The sequence below is a fragment of the Hyla sarda genome, chromosome 1, assembly GCF_029499605.1.
Source record: "Hyla sarda isolate aHylSar1 chromosome 1, aHylSar1.hap1, whole genome shotgun sequence".
Taxonomy (NCBI): domain Eukaryota; kingdom Metazoa; phylum Chordata; class Amphibia; order Anura; family Hylidae; genus Hyla; species Hyla sarda.
Genome location: NC_079189.1, coordinates 237,085,702 through 237,112,275, shown reverse-complemented (window position 1 = coordinate 237,112,275; position 26,574 = coordinate 237,085,702). Strand labels below are relative to the sequence as shown.

The window sequence follows — 26,574 nt, the reverse complement described above, 5'->3', positions numbered from 1 at the left end:
TGTCTATGGGAGGAGTACCCCTTTAAGCATATGGGTAAAAAGTATTAAGAAAGGAGAACTTTGAGACGTTCTCAAGATTGCACATTAGAAAGTCAGACTAAGAGGCCAACAATGTGTTCCTGACCAGGCTCCCGACTGGCCCTCTAATGACTCTAATAACTTTAATGGTATAATATTAAAGTCACATGCGGTACGTGACTTCTGAATTCCCTTCACAGGTCATATTACTTCACTTATTATAGGTCTATTCACCTTACCCATCATTATACAATGTACTGCTGTACTGAAAAATCTAAAAGCTAAACAACAGCAGAACCCACCCAGAGAAGATTCACAACACAATGTATACTCTGAAGCTTAGGCACCAACACAGTGCACATAGCCAACAAGGATAGCTAGTAATAGAGAAACCCATAGAGAAGCATGTAACTTACTCAAGACACCGACAGTGTCTGCATGACGGGCAGGTGAGAGACAGGCATGTTGACAGGATCGAGCCCATAAGAACAGGTAGTGGTAGTAGTCATACTACAGAATAGGAACTCACCCTCCCAGAGAACAATACAGACACTTCACTGTCTCTTGTCTTCCTGATACTTCAGTCACATACTATCATTTATATTATTCCAGTCCATTAGACCCTGCAGCCTTAACCACTGTCTGATCAATGGTTAGGTTCCCGGAAGTAAAACACGAGGGAATATTTAACTATTCTTCAATCTTATTAGAAAGCGCAAATCAGCTTGCTGTAGAATTAGGTCTCTCCTATCACTAGCAGCCATCGGCATGTACACGTCCTATACACAGACAAGACTTACAATGAGGTAGAACGACATACTCCTAACATATGGAGGATGACTGTTACAATAAAGAGTTGTCCATGAAATGGCAATAGGTTGTTAACCCCTGTAATATACACCCACTTTCACAGTGACTCCAAAGCCAATGAATAACATATATGTATTAATGTATTCTTTCAGATTCTGTACATCACACACAGTTATTCTATAGATGGTTGGAACCCCTTTGTGTCAAGCAACTCATGGACCCGTTTGTTTTAATACCGGTCACTGGAATAGTGTGACGGAACAGAACACCTTATAAGTGGAGATTGTCCCATTTATATGAAGAGGTCTTTATAGCACTGAGAGTTACATAAAAGGTGCAGGCTTCACACATTTTATCCTGGTTTAGTCATTACAAACCTCCTAAAAATACAGTACAATTCCTTCAGGCTAATTCCTATGGTCTAGATGATCTGTCGGTTTAGAATATTTATGGTCCACTTGCAAAAGTGCTACATGAAATTTTATAAAAGTCACAAAAAGACCTGCAAACTGGTGGAGGTCACAACTCTCGAGGTCATACGATGTATTGGATGTTGGCATCCAGTAGTCTGCCTTATAAAAATCACTACAATTTTATATTATTTCATAGAAAATTGTTATAAAAAAGGATTACAAGGAGAATTTACTATGACCTGTGTATTTCACACCGGCCTAAAGTAAACTTTTTCTTCTGTTTGTCGTGGCAGACTTATTAAGGGCCGGCTGCCCCTTAACAATTCTGCCTTTGCAGTGAGGGGGCCGTATGCTGCATAGGGAAATAATATGCCAATGCCTGTTTCTGCTGTATTTCTGTTGTATTCATGGCAGGTCACTGGGGTACAGCTTTTGAGTGGCTGCTGCCACACTCCTTTTACACTTCATCCTTCACACTTTTTGAAAAGAAGACAGTGTTGCAAAAAGTTGTGAATTTTTGTGACTTTTTAACACCAGAAACATAAACAGACTTAGTGCTGATCCTCATGTACACACATGACAACTTCTCTTGAAAATTAGTTACCACTAAACTAATGCTGTAAAATATCTTCTACGCGTTCAATTCAATTAGTTTTTTTATTAAAGGGGTTATCCACCATAAGATGATTTTAGTATGTACCTGGCAGGCAGTAATGGACATGCTTAGGAAGGATCTGCGCTTGTCTTGGGGCTAAATGGCTATGTCATGAGATTACCATAACACTGTGGCTAGCTTTTTGTGAACTGGTATTTCCTGTTTGACTTTTCTTTTTTTGACTACAAATCCTACAATTCCAATTCCCTCCTTCCCACACATCAGCCACCCCACCCATTGAAACAAAAGACCTGTGGTTTTCAATCAGGGGACCTACAGCTGTTGCATTAGTTGCAGATTGATCCCTCCACCCATTGAAGCAAACAGGCTCCCTGTCATCAGCTGACTAGTGAGTCAGGTCTCGGCCACATTGCAGGCTGGGAAAAATCCGAGACAACAGTCATTGTGTATGCTGTTAAAAATAAATAGTGGGGTGAAAATCACAGAAGAATTGTGAGAAAAACTTTCACACAAAAAGTACATACACTATATTATGAACTACACTAATTTTACAGCCCCTGTAGTATAGTCAAATAAAAAAAATCCTGGAATACCCCTTTAAATAACAAAGAATAATAGTTCAAAAATATACAAAATGTGTCAAATATAAATAATAAACACAGAGGTCAGGGTATTCGACTGTCTCACCAAACAAAATCAAGGGTATAAAATACTGTATACCCTACTGGCACAATAATAGACTGGTTAATGGAAAACTTTAACAGGAGTTTTTCTTTTCCTAATTATGCCCATTGTGTGGGGTATAAAAAATAAACATCTACTTCCCTCCAGTGCCCCCGGTGTCCTGCTCCAGTCCACCGCAGCGAAAGTCTTCCTGAAGCTGCAGCATGACTGTTGTCTATGGGAGCACCCGGGCCACAGTCTGACACTTTGGTGCTTCCGTAGATGACACATCAGGCTGCAGCTTAGGAAGACAATTGCTGCAGGGAACCAGAGAAGGACAACATAGGCACTGCTGATGCACTGGAGAGAAGTAGATGAAAAAAGTAACAGTCTCCCACCATAAAAAACCAAAAATGTCTCCCGCCATTATAAAACAAAAAAGTAACAGTCTCCCGCCACTTCTCAGGCTATTCTTCTTCAGGTGACTGGATGATAAGGTCATCATAATTAAATATCCAAACAAAAGGAAAGGTAGAATCTGTGAAGTATCACCCAATATAACATTAGATTTTGAATTACATTAATATAGAAACTCCTTTTTAGAGACTGTAAAATTACTATGAGACTGTGAACTAAAGCAACAAATGAGATGTGTCTTACCTTCCTGAGATATCCAGCTCCTCACTTGTTTTACTTAATTCTGCTTCTGTTGTATCATCCAACCCATTGGTGACATCATTGCTGTATCCCATTGTTATTCCACTGCCAGAGTCAACTTTAAGAAACTCATGTTCCACATCGGTAGACACATTCCTCTCCAGATACTGGTTGCTCTCTTTGATTCTCTGTTGAATCATTGGTGTCAGTGGCATCTCAAAGCTGAAAAAACTATCTGGCTCATAGTATAAGGTATCCAATGACTCCACACTGTAATACAATGATGTATTGTCCAGTATGTTCTCAAACTGGGAGCTGTACAAATCTGTGGAGTCCTCAGAGCATCTCTTCGATCTAAAGGTGTCTTCATATTGGTCATCGACCACAATCCTAGGACTTGAAGAAAGATAACTTATTAGAAGTATATATTAGGTCACACAATAACAAATAACTGAGAAATATCTGAGAATTATTAAGTAGTCATTTATTTGCGGTATTCTAATGGGGCGTTCCTCAGGCATAGGGCACAATGCCATTAAAAAAGGGCAGTCCATAAAAGAAGATCCCCTATGATCGGCACAGAGCTATCTTTACTCACTGCAATTATGCTGCGGGTGGTCCGATGAGTCTCACAAAACCCCACTAACATTTTAGATGGCGTGATCAGTATTTATCACGACATCTAAAGGGTTAATGGCAGGCATCAACATTATTGCTAATGTCCGTCAATAGCAGCGAGGTCCTGGCTGCCATCAGCAGTGGAGACCACTGTGCATGAGGCAAGTGCAGCTCCAGTGCTCACTTCATGATCATGACGTAAATGTACATAATGGTGCGTAGGGCTGGGCGGTATGACCAAATATGTGTATCACGGTATTTTTTTAACTTACGGCGATTCCACGGTATATAACGGTATTTTCATCCCCCCAATCATGTGACCCGCGCGCAGTGATCGGTGACCCCCCCCCCCCCCCCAAATCATGTGACCAGCCAGCGCTGTTCTGCCCCCCCCAATTAATGAACAGCCCAGCGGGGTACTACTCACAGATGTCACCTTCAAGCACTGCCATCCTCCTCTTTGTTGGGGGCTGCTGGCACTGGAACTCACTGTATGCCAGTGGTCTCCAACCTGCGGACCTCCAGTTGTTGCAAAACTACAACTCCCAGCATGCTGGGAGTTGTAGTTTTGCAACAGCTGGAGGTCCGCAGGTTGGAGACCACTGATGTATGCTGTATCCCTATGCCCGCGCTGCAAAAGATACAGAAAATAAACTGTAAACTCACCTACGCCGGCCACATGCTGGGGACTGGAACGCCGGACAGCCGTCAGCCTATCACCGGCCGGAGCGCCCCGGCCAGTGATAGGCTGATCCCACTGTCATGTAAGAAGCTGGCCAGAGCTCCTTACATTGACAGTGGGCTCAGCCTATCACTGGCTGGGGCGGGACATCGCTCCGGCCGGTTATAGGCTGACGGCTGTCCGGCGTTCCAGTTCCCAGCGTGTGGCCGACGTAGGCGAGTTTAAAGTTTATTTTCTGTATCTTTTGCAGGCTGATAATACATTCCCGAGGGGGTGGGGACCAACCGGTATTGCGGTATGGGGGAAAATTCGTATTGTGTAGCCCAAAAAATTTGGTATTCGGCATGAACTGGTATACCGCCCAGCCCTAATGGTGCGTACCAGAGCACCATGATGTACATTTACGTCATGGGTCCTCTAGGGGTTAAGAAATGGAAGCTGATCTTTGATTGGTTGCTAGGGGTAACAAAGACAGCATTTGTATTACGACACTTTTGATATATCTGCCTCATTGATTCTAAAGCACTGTTTAGGACATTTTATATCCCATACACAAATAGCAAATAAAAAATTAAAAAATAATTATCAGCATGACATAATAAACATCTGCAGCTGGAATCAGAGTTTCAGAATTGGATTTTTGCTGTAGATTCTTTTAAGAATCCACGTTGGATCTGCAAATCCAACACGTGTAAACATAGCCTAAGCTAAAACGGTAACAGATGCTCTTTAATACGGTTCCTGATATGGGTTACAAGTATTCATTTACTGTAGTGATCGCTGAAGATTAAAGGATTACAACCAACTAATTAACTATAATTTGGGAATTAATAAAGGCATAAATACCATTAATTCTTTTAAATGGACCCTTCTTTGCTAAGACGATTCCATCTGTTTTCCTGACATTTCATACAATGAAGTATATGAACATATTAGAACAACTCTTATAACATATGAAAGCTAGATATCAGGATTCCTGGCATATGTTTAGCATGTGCATTGTGAAAGTTTCTGACATACATACCGTATATACTAGAGTATAAGCCGACCCGAATATAAGCCGAGGCCCCTAATTTCACCCCAAAAACCCAGGAAAAGTTATTGACTCGACTATAAGCCTAGGGTGGGAAATACATCATCCCCCCCATGTCATCATCCAGACCCCCGTCATTGACATCCCCGTCATCATCACCCTGTCATCATCCAGACCCCCATCATCACCACCCTGTCATCATCCAGACCCCCGTCATCATCACCGCCTGTCAAACCCTTCAATCAGTGGTCTTCAACCTGCGGACCTCCAGATGTTGCAAAACAGTTTTGAAACATCTGGAGGTCCGCAGGTTGAAGACCACTGCCGGGTCTTCGTCATCATCCAGACCCCCCCTTAGTTTTCTACTCCCCTCCCCTCGGTGGGAAGGAAGGGTAAGCTGTCCATGTTGGTTGCTGCAGGGACCATCCAGTGGGGAGGGTTAGTCATTCCGGGCTGTCCATCTTCCCGGCCCCGGACTAGTGACATTGCCTTGACGACGACGCACAGGGACGTCCCTGCGCATGAACGTCCCTGTGCGTCGTCAAGGCAAGGTCACTAGCCCGGGGCTGGGCCCGGAGTGGAGGAGAGGGCCTCCCGGTGAAGGCTGTCCGGGCATGCTGGGAGTTGTAGTTTTTCAACATCTGGAAGTCCGCAGGTTGAAGACCACTGAAAGGGATTGATAGGTGGAGAGTTCACTAGAGTATAAGCCGAGGGGGGCGTTTTCAGCACAAAAAATCGCGCTGAAAAACTCTGCTTATACTCGAGTATATACGGTACTTAACATGCCCTGAGGGGGCTCTTATCAGCCAGAAACAAAAAGAGTGTCCCTTTGGCAGGCATCTGGAAAAGTATTTGTCACAGGTCTCCATTAAACAGATACCTCAGCTTTCAGCTGCCAGGAAACATTAAATGGCCCACATATTGTAAAAAAAAAATAAACAAAATGGTAAATGGCTTTTCTGTAAGTCCCTATAACTGACAGATGGCCAGTATTAAATGCTTACATCACAACTCATGTGTTCAATGGAGAGCATAAATTCAGTGTAAAGAGGTGTGTGAGCCGAGATCCACAATGCATTTTACTGAGATAGAGAAGCCTGACAATTCAAAAAACACCATAGCAGTTCATGGGGAACAGTCTACCTTATAAATGAGACAATATTGCTATGTTCACACAATGGAAAAATTCCGCTCGGAAATTCTGTTGCAGGAGATTCCCATTCTTTTCAGTGGGATGCTGCTGCAATGTGCACACAGTGAAAACCTCCGCCACAGAAATTCAGATGCCAGCCTCCGCAGAAAGAAATAGCAAGTATGTTTTTATTTTAACGTATGTTGTCCTTAAGGGGTTAAGTTTACATTTTATTTAGAAAGTTATGTAACTGTATCTAATGGGCAGATTGAAAATGCCTGTTCAGTCCAGTGTTTTTATTTTTATCTTACGATAAAAAATAGATCAATCTCAGGCATGTTTAAAGGGTATCTAAAGCTTTAAAAAAGTCCATCATGTCCATGCAACATGTCAGAGGTTTCAATTGGTGTGGGTCCACGTGCAGAGACCCCAACTGATCACTAAAATGAATGGGCAGCAGGGCTCAGTTGACTGCTATTACTGGTTCTGCTCCGAGAGCAGCATGAGCGGTGTATAGATCCACAGAAAGTTCACACACAGACAATACAATTCTAAGACAGAAGATTCCTTCTACCCTAATGCATTATTTTACATTTAAAAACACAGAACTACTATAAAGTAAGAAATTCTGCTATATTACTCAAAAAATACATAAACAATAGAAAAGATTTATCAAAACTATCCTGGCTATCCTCAGCTCTCCCATAGAGATATATGAAGGGGTCGTGGCGGCCCCTGCTTTGGGCACGGGGGGGTGACGCGCCACCGTGAAGGAGTGCCGGGGCTTCATACAGGAGACTGCGGGGGCGCCAGCAGTCGGACCCCCCACGGTCTAAAACTTATCCCCTATCCTGCAGATAAGGGATACTTTTCCCACTAAACTTCTCCTTTAAACTGCTCTGCAACAAATATAGTTTCACTTTTAGACAATTTTGATAAATTGTCCCCAATGACCCAGTTTTATCAATCTGTCTCAGACAGACACTGTCAAGTTTAGAAACCAATCACAGCTTGCTATGGAAAAAAAACTGTTGTTGTCCTTACACTGATAAATCTGGGCCAATGGGGGAGATTTATCAAAACCTGTGCAATGGAAAAGTTGACCAGTTCCCCATAGCAACCAATCAGATAGCTTCTTTAATTTTTAAAAAGCCCTGTGGAAAATGAAAGAAGCGATCTGATTGGTTGCTATGGGAAACTGATCAGCTTTTCCATTGCACAGGTTTTGATAAATCTTACCCAATGGCCTTGATTTACTGAGTGGAGCTTCTCTGTGGGGGTTTTTTTCACAGCAAGTATTTTTACACGGTATTTACTAATGTTTCCCTACATTTAGCTTTTTCCACCAACTCAAATCCAAAAATGGGACACGCCCCCTTTTCCCAATTACCACACCCTTTTACGGCAGCCACTCCCCTTTTCAAGTAAAATGGAGAGTTGGTTGGGTTTTTGAAATTTTTGGCACAAATTCTGGCGCATAACCCAACAAAACAGTTCGGGTGTACAGTAAATCAGGGCCAATATGTTTGAAAACCACTAGAGATGAGCGAACTTACAGTAAATTCAATTCGTCACAAACTTCTCCACTCGGCAGTTGATGGCTTTTCCTGTTGAGTTCAGCCTTCAGGTGCTCCGATGGGCTGGAAAAGGTGGATACAGTCCTAGGAGAATCTTTCCTATGAATGTATCCACCTTTTCCAGCCCACCGGAGCACCTGAAGGCTGAACTAATTTACGCAGGACAAGTCATCAACTGCCGAGTCGAGAAGTTTACTGTAAATTTACTGTAAGTTCGCTCATCTCTAAAAACCACAGTCAAACAAGTGGAGGATTTTCAGAGCAAAATCAGCAACATTGCAGGTTTTTCAAGACAAATTTGTCTTAATCAAAAAAAATCTGGGAAAACGCGGCTCCCCCTGATATCGCCGAGTTTCTGTGCTGCTAGTCCCTGAACAAGTATCAGATGTAAAGAAAATATAACAATTCAGGACGCCTCCTCTAGGCACCAAAATATAGGATGATAAATGAGTATATGAATATATAGAATCGTGTTTGAGGTACAAAAAATATATATTAACCCCTTAAGGACCAGGACCATTTTATTTTTACATTTTCGTTTTTTCCTCCTCGCCTTCTAAAAATCATAACTCTCTTATATTTCCATCCACAGACCCACATGTGGGTTTGTTTTTTGCATCACCGATTGTACTTTGTACTGACATCACTTATTTTACCATGAAATGTACGGCGCAACCAAACAAATATTATTTATGTGGGAAAATTGAAAAGAAAACTGCAATTTAGCAAATTTTGGAAGGTTTTGTTTTCACGCTGTACACTTTCCGGAAAAAATGACATGTTTTCTTTATTCTGTGGGTCAATACGATTAAAATGATACCCATGTTATATGCTTTTCTATAATTGTACCGCTTAAAAAAAATCTCAAACCATTTTAACAAAATTAGTATGTTTGAAATTGCCCTATTTTGACCACCTATAACTAGGGATGTCCCGATACCATTTTTTTTAAGACCGAGTACGAGTACCAATACTTTAATTCTAGTACTCGCCGATACCAAGTACGAGTACTTATATTTTAACCCCTTAAGGACGCAGGACGTAAATGTACGTCCTGGTGAGGTGGTACTTAACGCACCAGGACGTACATTTACGTCCTAAGCATAACCGCGGGCATCGGAGCGATGCCCGTGTCATGCGCGGCTGATCCCGGCTGCTGATCGCAGCCAGGGACCCGCCGGCAATGGCCGACGCCCGCGATCTCGCGGGCGTCCGCCATTAACCCCTCAGGTGCCGGGATCAATACAGATCCCGGCATCTGCGGCAGTTCGCGATTAAAATGAACGATCGGATCGCCCGCAGCGCTGCTGCGGGGATCCGATCATTCATAACGCCGCACGGAGGTCCCCTCTCCTTCCTTCATGCGGCTCCCGGCGTCTCCTGCTCTGGTCTGTGATCGAGCAGACCAGAGCAGAAGATCACCGATAACACTGATCTGTTCTATGTCCTATACATAGAACAGATCAGTATTAGCAATCATGGTATTGCTATGAATAGTCCCCTATGGGGACTATTCAAGTGTAAAAAAAAATGTAAAAAAATTTAAAAGTAAAAGTAAAAAAAAAGTGAAAAATCCCCTCCCCCAATAAAAAAGTAAAACGTCCGTTTTTTCCTATTTTACCCCCAAAAAGCGTAAAAAACATTTTTTATAGACATATTTGGTATCGCCGCGTGTGTAAATGTCCGAACTATTAAAATAAAATGTTAATGATCCCGTACGGTGAACGGCGTGAACGAAAAAAAATTTTTAAAGTCCAAAATTCCTACTTTTTTAATACATTTTATTAAAAAAAAAATTATAAAAAATGTATTAAAAGTTTTTTATATGCAAATGTGGTATCAAAAAAAAGTACAGATCATGGCGCAAAAAATGAGCCCCCATACCGCCGCTTATACGGAAAAATAAAAAAGTTATAGGTCATCAAAATAAAGGGATTATAAACGTACTAATTTGGTTAAAAAGTTTGTGATTTTTTTTAAGCGCAACAATAATATAAAAGTATATAATAATGGGTATCATTTTAATCGTATTGACCCTCAGAATAAAGAACACACGTCATTTTTACCATAAATTGTACGGCGTGAAAACGAAACCTTCCAAAATTAGCAAAATTGCGTTTTTCGTTTTAATTTCCCCACAAAAATAGTGTTTTTTGGTTGCGCCATACATTTTATGATATAATGAGTGATGTCATTACAAAGGACAACTGGTCGCGCAAAAAACAAGCCCTCATACTAGTCTGTGGATGAAAATATAAAAGAGTTATGATTTTTAGAAGGCGAGGAGGAAAAAATGAAAACGTAAAAATTAAATTGTCTGAGTCCTTAAGGCCAAAATGGGCTGAGTCCTTAAGGGGTTAAAGGGAATTTGACAGCAGGGTGATGCGGTTTCTGGTGCTGTTTACCGTATGATATGTGGGTCCTTGTTGTGTACAATGGAGGCGGCTGCTGTAGTATGAGCCAAGTTTTCTCTCTTCTCCATTGGGCAGAACATGGAATTTGTATTGGTAGCGAGACCGATGATCACATGGTGAGCAGCGGTAGAAACCGGGTCACCTGCACTATCTACTTATATATTCAAGTTAGTGCAGGTGACTCTGCTGTAAGATTGTCTTTAATAGTAGGTAGTATCCCCTTACAGACATTAGCAGCAGCAGGGCCCCCCTTTAGACATTAGCAGCAGCAGGGCCCCCCTTTAGACATTAGGAGCAGCAGGGCCCCTTTAGACATTAGCAGCAGCAGGGCCCCCCTTTAACATTAGCAGCAGCAGCAGCAGGAGGATACCCCTTTAGACATTAGCAGCAGCAGGGCCGGCCTTTAGACATTAGGAGCAGCAGGGCCCCCCTTTAGACATTAGCAGCAGCAGGGCCCCCCTTTAGACATTAGCAGCAGCAGGGCCCCCCTTTAGACATTAGCAGCAGCAGGGCCCCCCTTTAGACATTAGCAGCAGCAGGGCCCACCTTTAGACATTAGCAGCAGCAGGGCCCCCTGCAGACATTAGCAGCAGCAGGGCCCCCCTGCAGACATTAGCAGCAGCAGGGCCCGCCTTTAGACATTAGGAGCAGCAGGGCCCCCCTTTAGACATTAGGAGCAGCACACAGAGCTCACCTGCAGCTGTCCTCCATCGAGTGCTACTGCTCCACTGCCCCGTTCTTCCGTCCTCCCGGTCCGCATCATGGCGTCCTACGCAGGAACATGTGACATACACGTCACTCCGCTTCCTCCGTAGCGTTACGCTGGGCGCAGGGGAGGAGGCGGGGTGACGTTGTGTCACATGCTCCTCCGTGGAAGACTATGAAGCAGACGGGAGGACCGGAGAACGGGGCAGCAGGTATCGGACATGGTATCGGGGACATTAAACGAGTCCCCGATACCATGTAAATGGCTAGTATTGGCCCCGATACCGATACTAGTATCGGTATCGGGACATCCTTACCTATAACTTTCTCATTTTTCCGTATATGGGGAGATATGAGGGCTAATTTTTTGCACCATGATCTGTAGTTTTTATCAGTACCACTTTTGCTTAGGTATTACTTTTATAAATTTTTTATTAATTTTTTTTGGAATAAAATGTGGAAAAAAAAGCAGCATTTTTTTTTTTTTTAACGTTTACACCGTTCACTGTACGGGATAATTAACAATATATTTTCATAGTTCAGACTTTTATACACGCGGCAATACCAAATATGTGTAATAATTATTTTTGTTACACGTTTTTGGGGGGTAAAATCGGAAAAACGGACGTTTTACTTTTTATTGGGGGAGGGGATTTTTCCAATTTTTTTCCTTTTTTTATTTTACACTTTTTATGTCCCCATAGGGGACTATTCATAGCAATTATTTGATTGCTAATACTGTTCAGTGCTATGTATAGGACATAGCACTGATCAGAATTATCGGTGATCTTCTGCTCTGGTCTGCTCGATCTCAGACCAGAGCAGAAGACCCCAGGAGACGGCCGGAGCCAGGTGAGGGGACCTCCGGCCGCCATGCAGGATGATCGGATCACCGCGGCAGCGCTGTGGGCGATCCGATCATCCATTCAAAGTACCGCACTGTCGCAGATGCCGTGATCTGTATAGATCACAGCATCTAAGGGGTTAATGGCGGACATCCACGCAATCGCGGATGTCCGCCATTACCGACGGGTCCCTGGCTGCTGATAGCAGCCGGGACCTGTCGCGCCACGGCTCCGGTGCTCGCGATCATGGCGTCGGTTAAATGTACGTCATGGTGTGTTAAGTACCACGTGACCATGACGTACGTTTACGTCCATTGTCGTTAAGGGGTTAATATTTTTGAGGTACAGATTTTGCCTCTATATAGACTTAACCAACACCTGCTATATGATTAAACACAAATGTCTTTATTATAAATTAGAATAGATTAAAATACAATGATGTAATAAGCTTTGCATGGAATCCCTATGCATCTACCTAAGTAGTGATCATATACTGTTAATAGTAAAATACTAAAAACCGCAGATTAACATTTAAAACAGGAAAAACCGCATGTGTTTTGGTGTCTGATGCTCTGTAGGCAGTTGCAATGTAATGCTGAGTACAGCGATCCTCCGTCTGCAACAGTGTGAGCTGCTGATGAGGAGCTATGGTAAACAGTCCAGTAGCTCAGTGAGAAAAGGTTTGTTTTTATTACCTTGGACAATCTGGTCAACAGTCACTGTAATACCCTCGTATACGGCGTCGCGGAGCCTTGTAGCAAGTGGTACAGCTGACAATAGGACAAGGCAGTGTCCTCCGATCTGTGATGCTTAGCACTGGCGGGATCAGGTCTGCTGTGACCTGTTGTCCTCCCGTTCTGGGCAAGAATACCACTTTTGATCTTTGGAAGCTGCACTGGAAGAATATTTCTCTGGCAGCCCAGAGGATGATCTGCAGTACTTTCGGCAGGAACGTTGTAGTTCATAGCTGTAGCTGGTTCCTGGCAAATCTTTCATCCGCAAATGGGGTACACTGGATGCATTTTGGGATGTACTACCCTATACTGTTGAAAAAGAGGTGTAGGGCACCCGAAACGTGTTTTTTCCAGTTTTAAATGTTGATAAGCGGTTTCTTAATGTTTTACTATTAACCAATTAATTTATGCAGTACAGTCATGGCCATAAATGTTGGCACCCCTGAAATTTTTCTAAAAAATTAAGTATTTCTCACAGAAAAAGATTGCAGTAACAAATGTTTTGCTATACACATGTTTATTCCCTTTGTGTGTATTGGAACTAAACCAAAAAAAGGAGAAAAGGAGAAAAAAAAAGCAAATTGGACATAATGTCACACCAAACTCCAAAAATGGACTGGACAAAATTATTGGAACCCTTTCAAATTCAAAAAATGTGGATAAATAAGATTGTTTCAAGTATGTGATGCTCCCTTAAACTCACCTGGGGCAAGTAACAGGTGTAGAGAATATAAAAATCACACCTGAAAGCAGATAAAAAGGAGAGAAAATCACTTAATCTTTGCATTGTGTGTCTGTGTGCCACACTAAGCATGGACAACAGAAGGAGAAGAGAACTGTCTGAGGACTTGAGAACCAAAATTGTGGAAAAATATCAACAATCTCAAGGTTACAAGTCCATCTCCAGAGATCTAGATTTGCCTTTGTCCACAGTGCGCAACATTATCAAGATGTTTGTAACCCATGGCACTGTAGCTAATCTCCCTGGGCGTGGACAGAATAGAAAAATTGATGAAAGGTGTCATCGCAGGATAGTCCAGATGGTGGATAAGCAGCCCCAAACAAGTTCCAAAGATATTCAAGCTGTCCTGCAGGCTCAGTGAGCATCCGTGTCAGTGTGAACTATCTGTCTACATTTAAATGAAATGAAGTGCTATGGCAGGAGACCCAGGAGGACCCCACTGCTGAACTTAAGTAAGCCAAAATCCTTCTGAGAAAATATCTTGTGGACAGATGAGACCAAGATAAAGCTTTTTGGTAAAGCACATCTTTCTACTGTATACCAAAAACAGAATGAGGCCTACAAAGAAGAGAACACACTACCTACAGTGAAATATGGTGGAGGTTCAATGATGTTTTGGGGTTGTTTTGCTGCCTCTGGCACTGGGTCCCTTAAATGTGTGCAAGACATCATGAAATCTGAGGATTACCAACGGATTTTGGGTTGCACTGTACAGACCAGTGTCAGAAAGCTGGATTTTCGTCCGAGATCTTGGGTCTTCCAGCAGGACAATGACCCCAAACATACGTCAAAAAGCACCCAGAAATGGATGGCAACAAATCGCTGGAGAATTCTGAAGTGGCCAGCAGTGAGTCCAGATCTACATCCCATTGAACTCCTGTGGAGAGATCTTAAAATTGCTGTTGGGAAAAGGTGCCCATCCGATAAGAGAGACCTGGAGCAGTTTGCAAAGGAAGAGTGGTCCAACATTCCGGCTGAGAGGTGTGAGAAGCTTATTGATGGTTATAGGAAGTGACTGATTTCAGTAATTTTTTCCAAAGGGTGTGCAACCAAATATTAAGTTAAGGGTGCCAATAATTTTGTCCAGCCCATTTTTGGAGTTTAGTGTAACATTATGTCCAATTTGCTTTTTTTCCTCCCTTTTTTGGTTTAGTTCCAATACACACAAAGGGAATAAACAAGTGTATAGCAAAACATGTGTTACTGCAATTCTTTTCTGTGAGAAATACTTCATTTTCTAGAAAAATTTCAGGGGTGCCAACATTTACGGCCATGACTGTATATGATCAGTATTTAAGTATATGCATAGCTCATTACATCATTGTATTTTAATCTATTTAAATTTACAATAAAGACAAGCAGGTGTTGGGTAAGTCTGTATAGAGGCAAAATCTGTACCTAAAAAAAAAAATGTTTTTTTGTACCTCAAACACAATTCTATATATTCATATATACATTTATCATCCTATATTGTGGTGCCTAGAGGAGTCATCCTGAGTTGTTATATTTGATTTACATTTGTCTTAAAGGGGTATTCCGGCTTTATATATCTTATCCCCTCCATTCAAGTCTATGGGAGGGGGCATGATGGCCATAGACATGAATGGAGTAAGTTTGGCGTGACGTCACTAGGGGAGGTGGCCGTGACGTCACGTCCCCGTCTCGGAGGCAGCACAGAATGCTGGGGGCTGCACAGAGATTGCGGGAGTCTCCAGCAGCGGGACCCCTACGATCATACATCTTATCCCCTATCCTTTGGATAGGGGATAAGTTGTATAAAGCTGGAATACCCCTTTAATGTTGTATACATTTTTGTTTGTGGTATACATTTCTATTAGTTTGCATATGTTTTAAACCTATACTTTGTGTGTTAAACTATGTAAAAACTATACTCACCTTCCCCATTCCCCCACGGTCACTATTCATATAGAGCCACATCCCACTGTGCAGCACGCCAGCTGTCAGTGTCAAAAAAACTAATTGCTAGTGGGCTATTCCTTGTGCTTACACAGACACCTGAAAAGGCTACGCAGTGGAACCTGGCTCCATCTGAATGGCAGATTTGGGTGTATGTGGAAGGAGAGTATGTTTTTTTTTTTTTTTCTACCAACTTTAGCATAATGATTAATAAAAATAATCGGTAATAGGTGAGGGTAAAGTTAGCCATACACATAAGACCGCTGCTGGCCAAATACTCATTCAGCCAACAGTTATCTTTCCCGATTCTCCAAGTACACATGCATGCTTGGCTCAGCATATGTTCTCAATGGGAAAAGAAAGAAAGTCACTGTCAGACTCTGAGAACAAAATATGGGGCAGTTTAAATCCACCATCTGCCATGGAGGGAGAGCATGGGGGCCATCATGCATTAGATGATTGACTGGTCCCACCAAAATTTACATATTTGGCCAACTTCAATGTGTATGTGCAACTTAAATTTTGTTTTCAGAGATTAATGCTATAAAAGGGCAATATATATCATTCCCTGGCCCCAGTGGGGCTCACAATCTAGCGGCCTGTCAGTATGTGTAGAGGAGTACATGGAAAGAACCTAAAAAGGACATTTAGATGCTTTCCTCAATTAGATTTGAACGCTGGACCCTAATACTGCAAAGCAACAATGCTGACCACCAAGCCACTGTGCTGCTGGCCAATCCCATGTATGTGGAAATCCTCCAAAGATAACTGATACAACTTACCTTGGGGGAATTCGAACATGTCCTGAAATCCCATCACCAGGTTGAGTATCCTTAAGGAAAACCTCATTGTCTACCCCGTCTTGAATACATGTGTCAGAGGCGCTCCTAGGCCTCTGGATTACAGATGAAAATGTTGCCCCTACTGAACTTCTAGTCCTCTCAAGTGTTGGAATGTAACTACTTGTTCCTGGAGATATGAGGGACGTTGTATCATTGTGTTTTTCCTCCACTGCAAAAGGAGAATTGTCCTCCCATTTTCCAGCCATTTCTGTTTGGACCATTGAACTATTCATACCGTTAATAGCAGCATTTTCTAAAGATACCGATATAATAGGAGATAGGGACTGAGTAGGACCACCATTCACTTCCACACCTACTTCTAAATTTCTTGCCATTGCGCCATCACTGTGGTCCATGATAGTTGACGTTGAAGATTTAGGAAAATCTGCAATCTCCGTGATTTGTGATAAAGAAGATTCTGAGAGAGTTTCCTCTTCAGAAATGGCTGGTAGCTCTCTGTCTACGTACAAGTATGATTTTCTTTCTGGAGCATGAACTGTAGGAGCATTGGATGGCTCATCCTGACTTGGAACCATAACGCCATCTACTTCTTTTAATGGTTGGGGACTTTGCACATTAGGATTATGCTGCTTATTCTCCAAGTTCCCACTATCACCAACTATCAAATTACATTCTGGTTGAGAGGGTCTGTTAGTCTGCCAAGATGTTACTTGAGGATCTAGAGAGCAGTTACTGTCTTCACCATCACTCCCCACTAAATTTTGAGACCCGCTCTTTAGTTTGTCATGTAAACATTGTTCAGAATTGTCATTCTGTGTAAGTGGGAAGGGCTCCTCCGGTCCTCTTGTATCGTCTGGGCATTGTGTTTGTTCACCTAAACATCCATATGCAGCTCTGAATGTGTCATTTTCTCTGTGCTCCGTTGTTCCATATTCAGGGAATTCATTGTTGACACTAGCAGTCTGTTGAAGCAACCGTGTATTTCCAGGGTCATCTGTTAAAATAAACAGAAAAATAATTGTAACCATAATAAACCATAAACATTGAATCATTTTGTACAGTACATACTTACATAAAGACATATTGGCCATACTACCCTCTACTTTATCCTATCCCACTAATATTGTGTTATCTGAGCTAAAGGGACATGAAACCTTAAGAAAGAAAAAATATACTATACTTCAATAAAAATATACTTCATAGATGAACCTGTACGACTTTCAGCAAGCTGCAGAAAGACGGAGTATTGTAGAAATCTTGAAGACAAAGAGGGAGCACTTTCCTCCCAGCCTCATTCATCTTCGGCAGGAGACCGGCTGTATGTGTGTTTCAGCAGGGTGCACGTGCATGACATCACGGCTGGAACCAGAAGTTTAAAGATAAGGGGCGAGGCTTAGATCCCGTTGACTATAATGGACACAATTAGCTGCACAATGCAGGTCGTGAAGCAGTGACTCAGTGCAACTCCAGGGAAAGAATCACCAGCATTATAAGCATTGAACAGGTCCTTTCTCCATGTATTGTATTCTTTTACATTTGGTTGTGTGTTCTTTTTAGCATGCCACTGTGAATATAGGTTACCCAGCTTTCTAAAAGTCCTGAAAGGCAAATCTGCCCAACTATGATACAGTTATGGAGCAAGGAGGTGGATATATTTAGCATTCTACAGTCTCTCTTACATTTCCACATAGCTTTGCTAGTGCTCTGAATGGCAAATGTGTCTCCCAAAGCCACTGAATGGGGAATAACTGGGAAAGTTGATTCCTACCCAGCTTTCTCAGGCTCTTGAAAAGCCAATTTCACTAGCTACTGTACCATATGAACAGATGATTTTGCACATTGACGTGCACCAAAGTCATCATCTGATTTTGTGCTATTTTTAAGTTATCAGGGTGTGTGGTCAGCAGATGCACTGGTTGGTGCCCTGACTTTATTATTTGTGCAAAAATTATTTTGCCCAACTGTACTCCAGTGACCAGTACCAGCTTTTATTTTCCAATGCAGTTAAAATGTTTAGTCAGTTCTGTGCTGTACTTGACATGCATGGGTGAATAAAAGCATCCAGCTTTCTTGCAGTGCACTTAAAAGGGGTACTCGGCTGGAAAAAAAAAAATGTTTAAACCAACTGGTGCCAGAAAGTTAAACAGATTTGTAAATTACTTCTATCTTAATCCTTCCAGTACTTATCAGCTGCTATACACTACAGAGGAAGTTGTATACTTCTGTTACGGCTGTGGTAAGGTGGATCCACTGACCTGTGAGGATATAGGCGTGGGCTGTACCAGGGAGTGGAGTCTAAGGTGCCGCTGGTTTTTGCCAGAGCGCAAAGCGGGATGGATTGCTGTGGCAGGCGGCACTCAGGTCGCTACCCCTGGTACGACTCGTCCCCTCAGGCAGCCAAGGTATAACGTGGCGCAGGAAGGTAGAGTCACAGACGTATTCAGGACTGGCAGGAGGTCAGGGCTTGCGGCAATGAAGCAAGGTCCCGTCACGAACCAAGAAGGTGTGAAGGCAGGCGGCACAATACCAAGGTCAGAATAAGTAGCAAGGGGTCAGATACACAGCGAGGCAAGACACAGGTAAATGCTTTCTCTTAGGCAAACTAGGCACAAAGATCCGGCAAGGATTAAAGGAAGTGTGGGGTTATATAGGCTAAAACTACACTAGCACCAATTAATTAAAACAAAAACTTTACAGAGCCGGCGCGTGCTCCGGCAGACTCAGAGAGCAGAGGAGGCAGAGCAGCGAGCAGGTGAGGGGAGACCCGGCGGCCGAGTGCATTTGCATCACGGCATGCGAACCGCAGCAGCTCCGGCAGCAGGCAGAGGGATGCGCTTGCAACTGAACGCAGCGCTAGCTGTAACAACTTCTTTTCTGTCTGACTGCAGTGCTCTCTGCTGACACCTCTGTCCTGGTCAGGAACTGTCTAGAGCAGGATAGGTTTGCTATGGGGATTTGCTCCTGCTCTGGACAGTTCCTGACATGGACAGTGGTGTCAGCAGAAAGCACTGTGGTCAGACAGAAAAGAAATTAAAAAAGAAAATAAGTTCCTTTGTAGTATACAGTAGCTGATAAGTACTGGAAGGATTAAGATTTTTAAATAGAAGTAATTTACAATCTGTTTAACTTTCCGGCACCAGTTGGTTGGTGCTGTGAATCCTTTTCAATTTTACTCTATCCAAACAGCCACCCTTACTGTGTAGGCAAAAAAGCATGCAGTCTAACTTCCTCCGTCTTATCCATGACATGCAACATTTAAAAGATTTTCTTAAGCTGCCCCATAATACAATCACACATTGTACATCTATCCTTTATACTGCAATGTGTTCACATGTCTGGAAGTTCAAGGAAAGTCCAATCGTAACCAGAGTTCTAGTTCTATTAGGCCGGTTTTGAGTGCATCTTAGTCTTGGTCTGACCATGGGTCTGATGGCTCAGACTGTAAAACGTCAAAGAGATCTGTGATGCTATCATTTCGGTTCTTAGACTAGAGGACTAGAGGTTGGTCCATGACTTGCGGCCTATCTGGAATGGGTCTTGTTATGTTGAAGAGTACAATGTTCTATACCAACAGTCAGGGAGTGTAAAAAAAAAAAAAAAAAAAAAATTGACAACTTAATATAAAAACAAATGTTACTTTGTGTTTATTTAATTTTTACATACAAAAAAAATTAACTGTGAGGAAAGTATTAATTCATTAAAAGAGAATGTGAAAATGTGGAATGCTAAGTATATAGAAATATTAAAGCAAGTCCCCTTAACAGCCCTTTGTAATGTTCAATGCGGTTATAGTGACAGTATTCCACCACCAGAGGGAGCTGCTGTACATATATTGTAATATGTCAAAACACATTCTTCCAGACAACTACTACTCATAGCAATACATTCACAATATCTACGGATCGCAGTGATGTAAATATTGCCATGTTAACTTTTATCTTTGTTTATGGACATCCTGTCATGTGACACATTCTGGAGATTATCCAGTAGAAATGCACAATTTGGGGAAAATTTGCGATTGCAACTATGGAGGTAAATATTGCGATTTAGATATGTGATTCCGATATAATAAACAAATGGTGAAATCCCATATTTTATATAGCCATTTCCCTTATTTCCTATTATGAATGACTATATGAGGGGAACCGCTATGTCAAATAAGTGGAATGGCTGTAGGAGGTGGAACCCACTGTATGTGCGGCAATGGCTATATGAGGGGGAGTATACGCTAAAGGAGGTGGAATGACTATGTGGGCAACTGTTATATGAGGAGGAGTATAGGGTAAAGCACAAGATTTACATTTCTTTAAAAGCCAGGAGAAAACTGCAAAGAAATTTATTATTAATAGGTAAAATGTTAGAATAGTCCACTGGAGTGAAAGTACTTAGCCCGCTAACAACCGTATTGAAACATGAACAACCTTTATAAATGTAGATTTTACATCTATGTCTCATGTAAATCTACTTGGGCTGTGCCATCAAAGGGAATATATCAGCAAGATAGGGTGGGGTAAAAGAATGTTTGAATGGGTCTCAAAACTTTCACTGCATTGTATAATAAGAAGTAGGATCTAAGTTTACTGGGTGCCTTCTTTTGGCCCCCAGCAGCCATGACACCCTCATTTCACAATAGCATTGTAGTTTAGCCACTGGGGCTACAGAGGGAGCTCCTACCTATGTCTACCAGGGCTGTGGAGTCGGAGTCTGACGAAATTTTGGGTACCTGGAGTCGGAGTCGGCTAACAATGCACCGACTCCGACTCAGACTCCTACTAAATTTAGATTGGAAAAAAAAAAGCAAGTTTAAACGTCCCAATTCACAAAAAGTTATAATTAATTACTTCTCTACTGTAAGAATAAAGATCAATGCATGCAGTGCCTCATGTAACCGCAAAACAAACACATTAAGTTACCGTAAAGAAGCATGATTTTCATGTGCTTTACTATATGGCACACAATGTACAATTAGGAGCGGCAATACTTATACTTTCCATAGTGTTGTGTTCTGCTGTTACAGGGAACCCATGGGTAACCTAGCCGCTCACTGATAAGGGATTAAGGAAATATGTTTTTTGCAGGACCAGAGACACTTGTATAAGTGAAGGGAATGGAGGGTCAATAGTTCAAGACTGAAGCTGTAAACCGCTGATGGGGACCCCTGGGATAGCCGCTGCGGCAGTTCATTCTGTGCGTAATGACGGGCGATACAGGGGCCAGCGCATCAATACGTCACGGCCCCGCCCCTCGTGATGTCACGGACCGCCCCCTCAATACAAGTCTGGGAGGGGGCGTGGCGGTCATCACGCCCCCTGCCATAGACTTGCATTAAGGGGGCGGACCATGATGTCATGAGGGGTGGAGCAATGACATCACGCTGCTCCGTCCCCTGTATCGCCCATCATTATGCACAGAGCGAACTCGCTCTGTGTAGTAATGAAAGCGTGGTGCCGCAGCAGAGATCCCGGGGGTCCCCAGCAGTGGGACCCCGGCGATCTGACGTCTTATCCCCTATCCTTTGGATAGGGGATAAGATGTCTACGGGCAGAGTACCCCTTTAAACATGACTATAGGATTCTACTAGGGAAATCATGTTTTATAATAAATGCTCCTTCCTGGATCCCCCCACTGCCCTATCTTCAGCAGCAGATCAGCACACACTGCCCAATACAGTAGACTGTTGGCTTGCCAGCCAGTAGTCCTGTGGTAATGACATGTATGTTGCCTTTCTTTCCTTCAAGGAATGTATAAAATACATTTGCATATTAATACAGAGGAGTCGGGGAGTCTGAGTTGGAAGTACAAAAAACTCTGAAGTCGGAGTCGGAACATTTATCTACCGACTCCAAAGCCCTGTGTCTAACGCAGTCGCTATTTACCCCAGCATCTAAAATGCATAAATGCCCAGGATTGTAGTTTCTATACAGTTGATACCCACTGATGAGGATGCAGATTTTAGCTTCTGAGCCAAGCCATTACAGTACAGTACATGTATGGCACTGACCTACCTCTGGCAATGCCATATACATATATATGCCACATGTTGCCAATAAGTTAAACTGATTGCTAACTGGAGACTATATACATACATATACACAATTAACACAAAAGTATACATCCTGGCATTGTGTTTGTATTGCTCTCACAGCAGACCTGTCTCTGCCCACTTATTTTACTTTAGTAGATAACTTAGATTTTGTGTACACTATCCTAACAATATGCTATTACATTAATTCATTGGAAACCCCTTTTACAGTATGTGCATAATTATCTGATAATAGAACTCCCGCTTCTCCCTAGGGATACGGTAATTGACTTGGATGTAATGCAAAATATACTGCATAGAGATTCAAGCCTCCTGGCCCTACAGTAGTAGAACTAACAAGTTTGCCTGCGCATACCCATGTGACTCATTACTATGTGACATGTCACTTACACTGTATGCAACACCGTTCAGAGACTCCTTGGGAATGTAAACTGTTATGTTAGCATGTCAGCTACCCAGCTCGAGAATCCCAGGAGCATTCATAGAAGACACGTTCTGTACACTGGCTACAGGCAGCTCAGAATGCTACAACTAACCAGGACTACAGATCAGAATCCCGTACAGTTTACTCCTCTCATCACAATAATACCATAGAATAAAGACTTGCTATCTCCTTACAGGTTACTTGTGTTCACAAGAGAAACCAATGTTTACAGTTTTCCAACTTTTGATACTGTGACTATTTTATTGAAGATTAAAGAGGTTGTCCGACAAAAAAAGTTAAAAAAATTAAAAAATAAAACACATGACAGGTTGCAAAACAAACAACTATTTAAAAAAAAAAAACTATACTTACCTTACTCTGTCTCCGTAGCTTCCGGTATCGCTGCTATGGTGTCCACCATGCTCAACTTCTTGGTGCTAGGGCTTATTACATCAGAGTGATGCACAGCCAATCACTGACCAAGGTAGAACACCACTGCAGTTAGTGATTGGCTGAGCAGCATTGTGTCATGTGGTTTTAAAATATTTCCCGAAATTTTGCATTTCTAATCCCAACTCACCCTAGATATTTTTACAGCTTAGATCCAGATACTGAAATGTTTCTTTTTAACTCCTTAAGGACACAGCCCTTTTTCACTTTAAAGGGGTACTCCGGTGAAAACCTTTTTTCTTTTAAATCAACTGGTGCCAGAAAGTTAAACATATTTGTAAATTACTTCTATTAAAAAATCTTAATCCTTCCAGTACTTATTAGCTGCTGAATGCTACAGAGTAAATTTCTTTCTTTTTGGAACACTGATGACATCACGAGCACAGTGCTCTCTGCTGAAATCTCTGTCCATTTTAGCAACTGTGCATAGCAGATGTATCCAAAGGGCAGCATGGTGGCTCAGTGGTTAGCACTGCTGCCTTGCAGTTCTGGGGCCTTGGGTTCAAATCCCACTAAGGACAGCAATAAATAAAGAGTTATTATTATTATAATGACGTCAGCAAAGAGCACTGTGCTCGTGATGTCATCAGAGAGAATTCCAAAAAGAAAATAATTTCCTCTGTAGTATTCAGCAGCTAATAAGTACAGGAAGGATTAAGATTTTTTAATAGAAGTAATTTACAAACCTGTTTAACTTTCTGGCACCAGTTGATTCAAAAGAAAAAAGGTTTTCACCGGAGTACCCCTTTAAGGACTGAGCCCTTTTTCGCAATTCTGACCATCGTCACTTTACGCGTTAATAACTCTAAAACACTTTTACCGAATATTCAGATTCTGAGAATGTTTTTTCGTGACATATTCTATTTTATTTTGGTGGTAAATTTTCAGCGTTACTTGCATCCTTTTTTGGTGAAAAATCCCCAAATTTCATGAAAATGTTGCATTTTTCTAACTTTGAAACTCTCTGCTTGTAAGGAAAATGGATATTACAAATGAATTTAATTTTTATTCACAAATACAATATGTCCACTATATGTTGGCATCATAAAATGGACATTTTAACTTTTTGAAAAAATTTGAGGGTTTCAAAGTAGAGCAGCAATTTTCAAAAATGTCATGAAAATTGCAAAATCTGAAGGGACAGATGTTACAGAACTACAACTCCCAGCATGCCTGGGCAGTCTAGGCATGCTGAGAGTTGTAGTTTGGCAACATCTGGAGGGCTACAGTTTGGGCACCACTGTAACAGTGGTCTCCAAACATGCTGGGAGTTGCAGTTTGGCACCCACTAGGAAGGGCAGCAGTAAATATCGCTTACTGCTCCCTTCCTCCCCGCCCCCCACCGTCGTTTCCCTACCTGCGCCGTGATCTCCGCTGATGTATCTGATGATCACCGGGCCCCATCGCTTCTTCTCCCACCGTTCTGCCCGACATCCAGGGGTGGGCAGAACGGGGGTTGCCATGGCAACCCACTTTCCTGCGCTGCCATTGGTCAGAATTCAATTCTGACCAATGGCAGCGGATAGGAGGAGATCGCAGCACTGCGACCTCGCTCCTATCCCTCTGGATGATCGGGGCTGTCAATGACGGCTCCGATCATCCCTATTTTCCGGGTGATCGGGTCACCAGAGACCAGATCAACTTGGAATAGCAGAAAATCGCATGTCTGAACTGACATGCGATTTTCTGCAATCGCCGACATGGGGGGGATCTCCAGTCCCCAACTGGCTAGCGGCGGGGACCAGAATTCCCACGGGCGTATGCATACGCCCTACGTCCTTAAGGACTCGGGATGCAGGGCGTATGCATACGCCCCATGTCCTGAAGAGGTTAATCTTCTTCTGTGTTCTGGTTGAAAAAAAATTTATGTAGTTTTGTGCAATATTATTGGGGCAGCCATCTTGTCTGAGCTTTTCCTCTGCTGATAACATTTAGAGATATACTCTAGAGCAGCCTCATGGGCCATAGGAAGAAGCAGACTAGGGCTGACTGACTTCTGTGGGAGAGCTTTATAGGCGTGCTGTACAAAGGTCAATGTGCAGAAAGGGGAAGAGGGGAGCTGTGACCATCACCTATTGTGAATGACCAGGTCCTATCTCCTCTATATACTGGTGTCCTCTTTCACTGTGAAGATAAGGTTCAACATAGCGCAATGTACTTCCAGCTAGATATTCCATCCACGGCAGGGGTCGGCAGAACAAGCTGGCACTAGGATGGCTCTGCATAGTTTTTAAAATTATAAAAGCTCCCGTCACAATAAAAAAATTGAATTACCTTTTCCCCCATTTTCCCCCCAAAAATTATATAAATAAAAAATGTATTTGGTATAGCCACACATGGAACTGTCCAAATTATTAAATCATTATGTTTATGATCCCACACAGTTAACAGCATAAATATAGAAAAAAAACACCAAATGCCAAAAATGCATATCAGAAAAATAAATGAATAAAAAGTGATCAAAAAGTCCCATCTAAACAAAAATTAAACTGATAAAAACTATAAATCATGGAGCCTCATGCAGCCCTGTATACAAATAAAAAAGTTGTAGGGGTCAGAAGAGGACAACAAGCCCTCAGATGGGTCTGTAGATAGAGAAATAAAGAGAAAAAACAAAAACGCTAAAAATGGAAATTGGATGTGTCCTTAAGGGGTAAAAAAAACATATTTTCATTTTCTGGTGACAAATCCCTTTATAAATGCAAGCATACACAGTTGCTGTTACTAGTAACCAAAGGCATGCATATTAAATTGTATTTGTGGGTTTGCTGTTTTGTTTAACCCCTTAAGGACCAGGCCATTTTACACCTTAAGGACCGGAGCGTTTTTTGCACATCTGACCACTGTCACTTTAAACATTGATAACTCTGGAATGCTTTTAGTTATCATTCTGATTCCGAGATTGTTTTTTCGTGACATATTCTACTTTAACTTAGTGGTAAAATTTTAACTTGCATCCTTTCTTGGTGAAAAATCCCAAAATTTGATGAAAAAAATGAAAATTTTGCATTTTTCTAACTTTGAAGCTCTCTGCTTGTAAGGAAAATGGATATTCAAAATAAAAAATTTTTGGGTTCACATATACAATATGTCTACTTTATGTTTGCATCATAAAATTTATGAGTTTTTACTTTTGGAAGACATCAGAGGGCTTCAAAGTTCAGCAGCAATTTGGAAATGTTTCACAAAATTTTCAAACTCGCTATTTTTCATGGACCAGTTCAGGTTTGAAGTGGATTTGAAGGGTCTTCTTTTTAGAAATACCCCATAAATGACCC

At 42.1% G+C, this 26,574-nt stretch overlaps 1 protein-coding gene across 5 annotated transcripts in view; it reads right to left on the bottom strand.

The window, feature by feature from the left end:
* The window catches only part of PSD3 (pleckstrin and Sec7 domain containing 3), a 574,055-nt gene that overhangs the window by 332,295 nt on the left and 215,186 nt on the right, over nucleotides 1–26,574 (bottom strand). For all 5 annotated transcript variants that reach the window (XM_056569232.1, XM_056569241.1, XM_056569238.1 and 2 more), the window contains 2 exons: nucleotides 16,359–17,373; nucleotides 3,181–3,573 (listed from right to left, as the gene is read on the bottom strand). In XM_056569232.1, coding sequence (XP_056425207.1) covers nucleotides 3,181–3,573; nucleotides 16,359–17,373 — 1,408 coding nt within the window. The remainder of the gene's footprint in view (nucleotides 1–3,180; nucleotides 3,574–16,358; nucleotides 17,374–26,574) is intronic.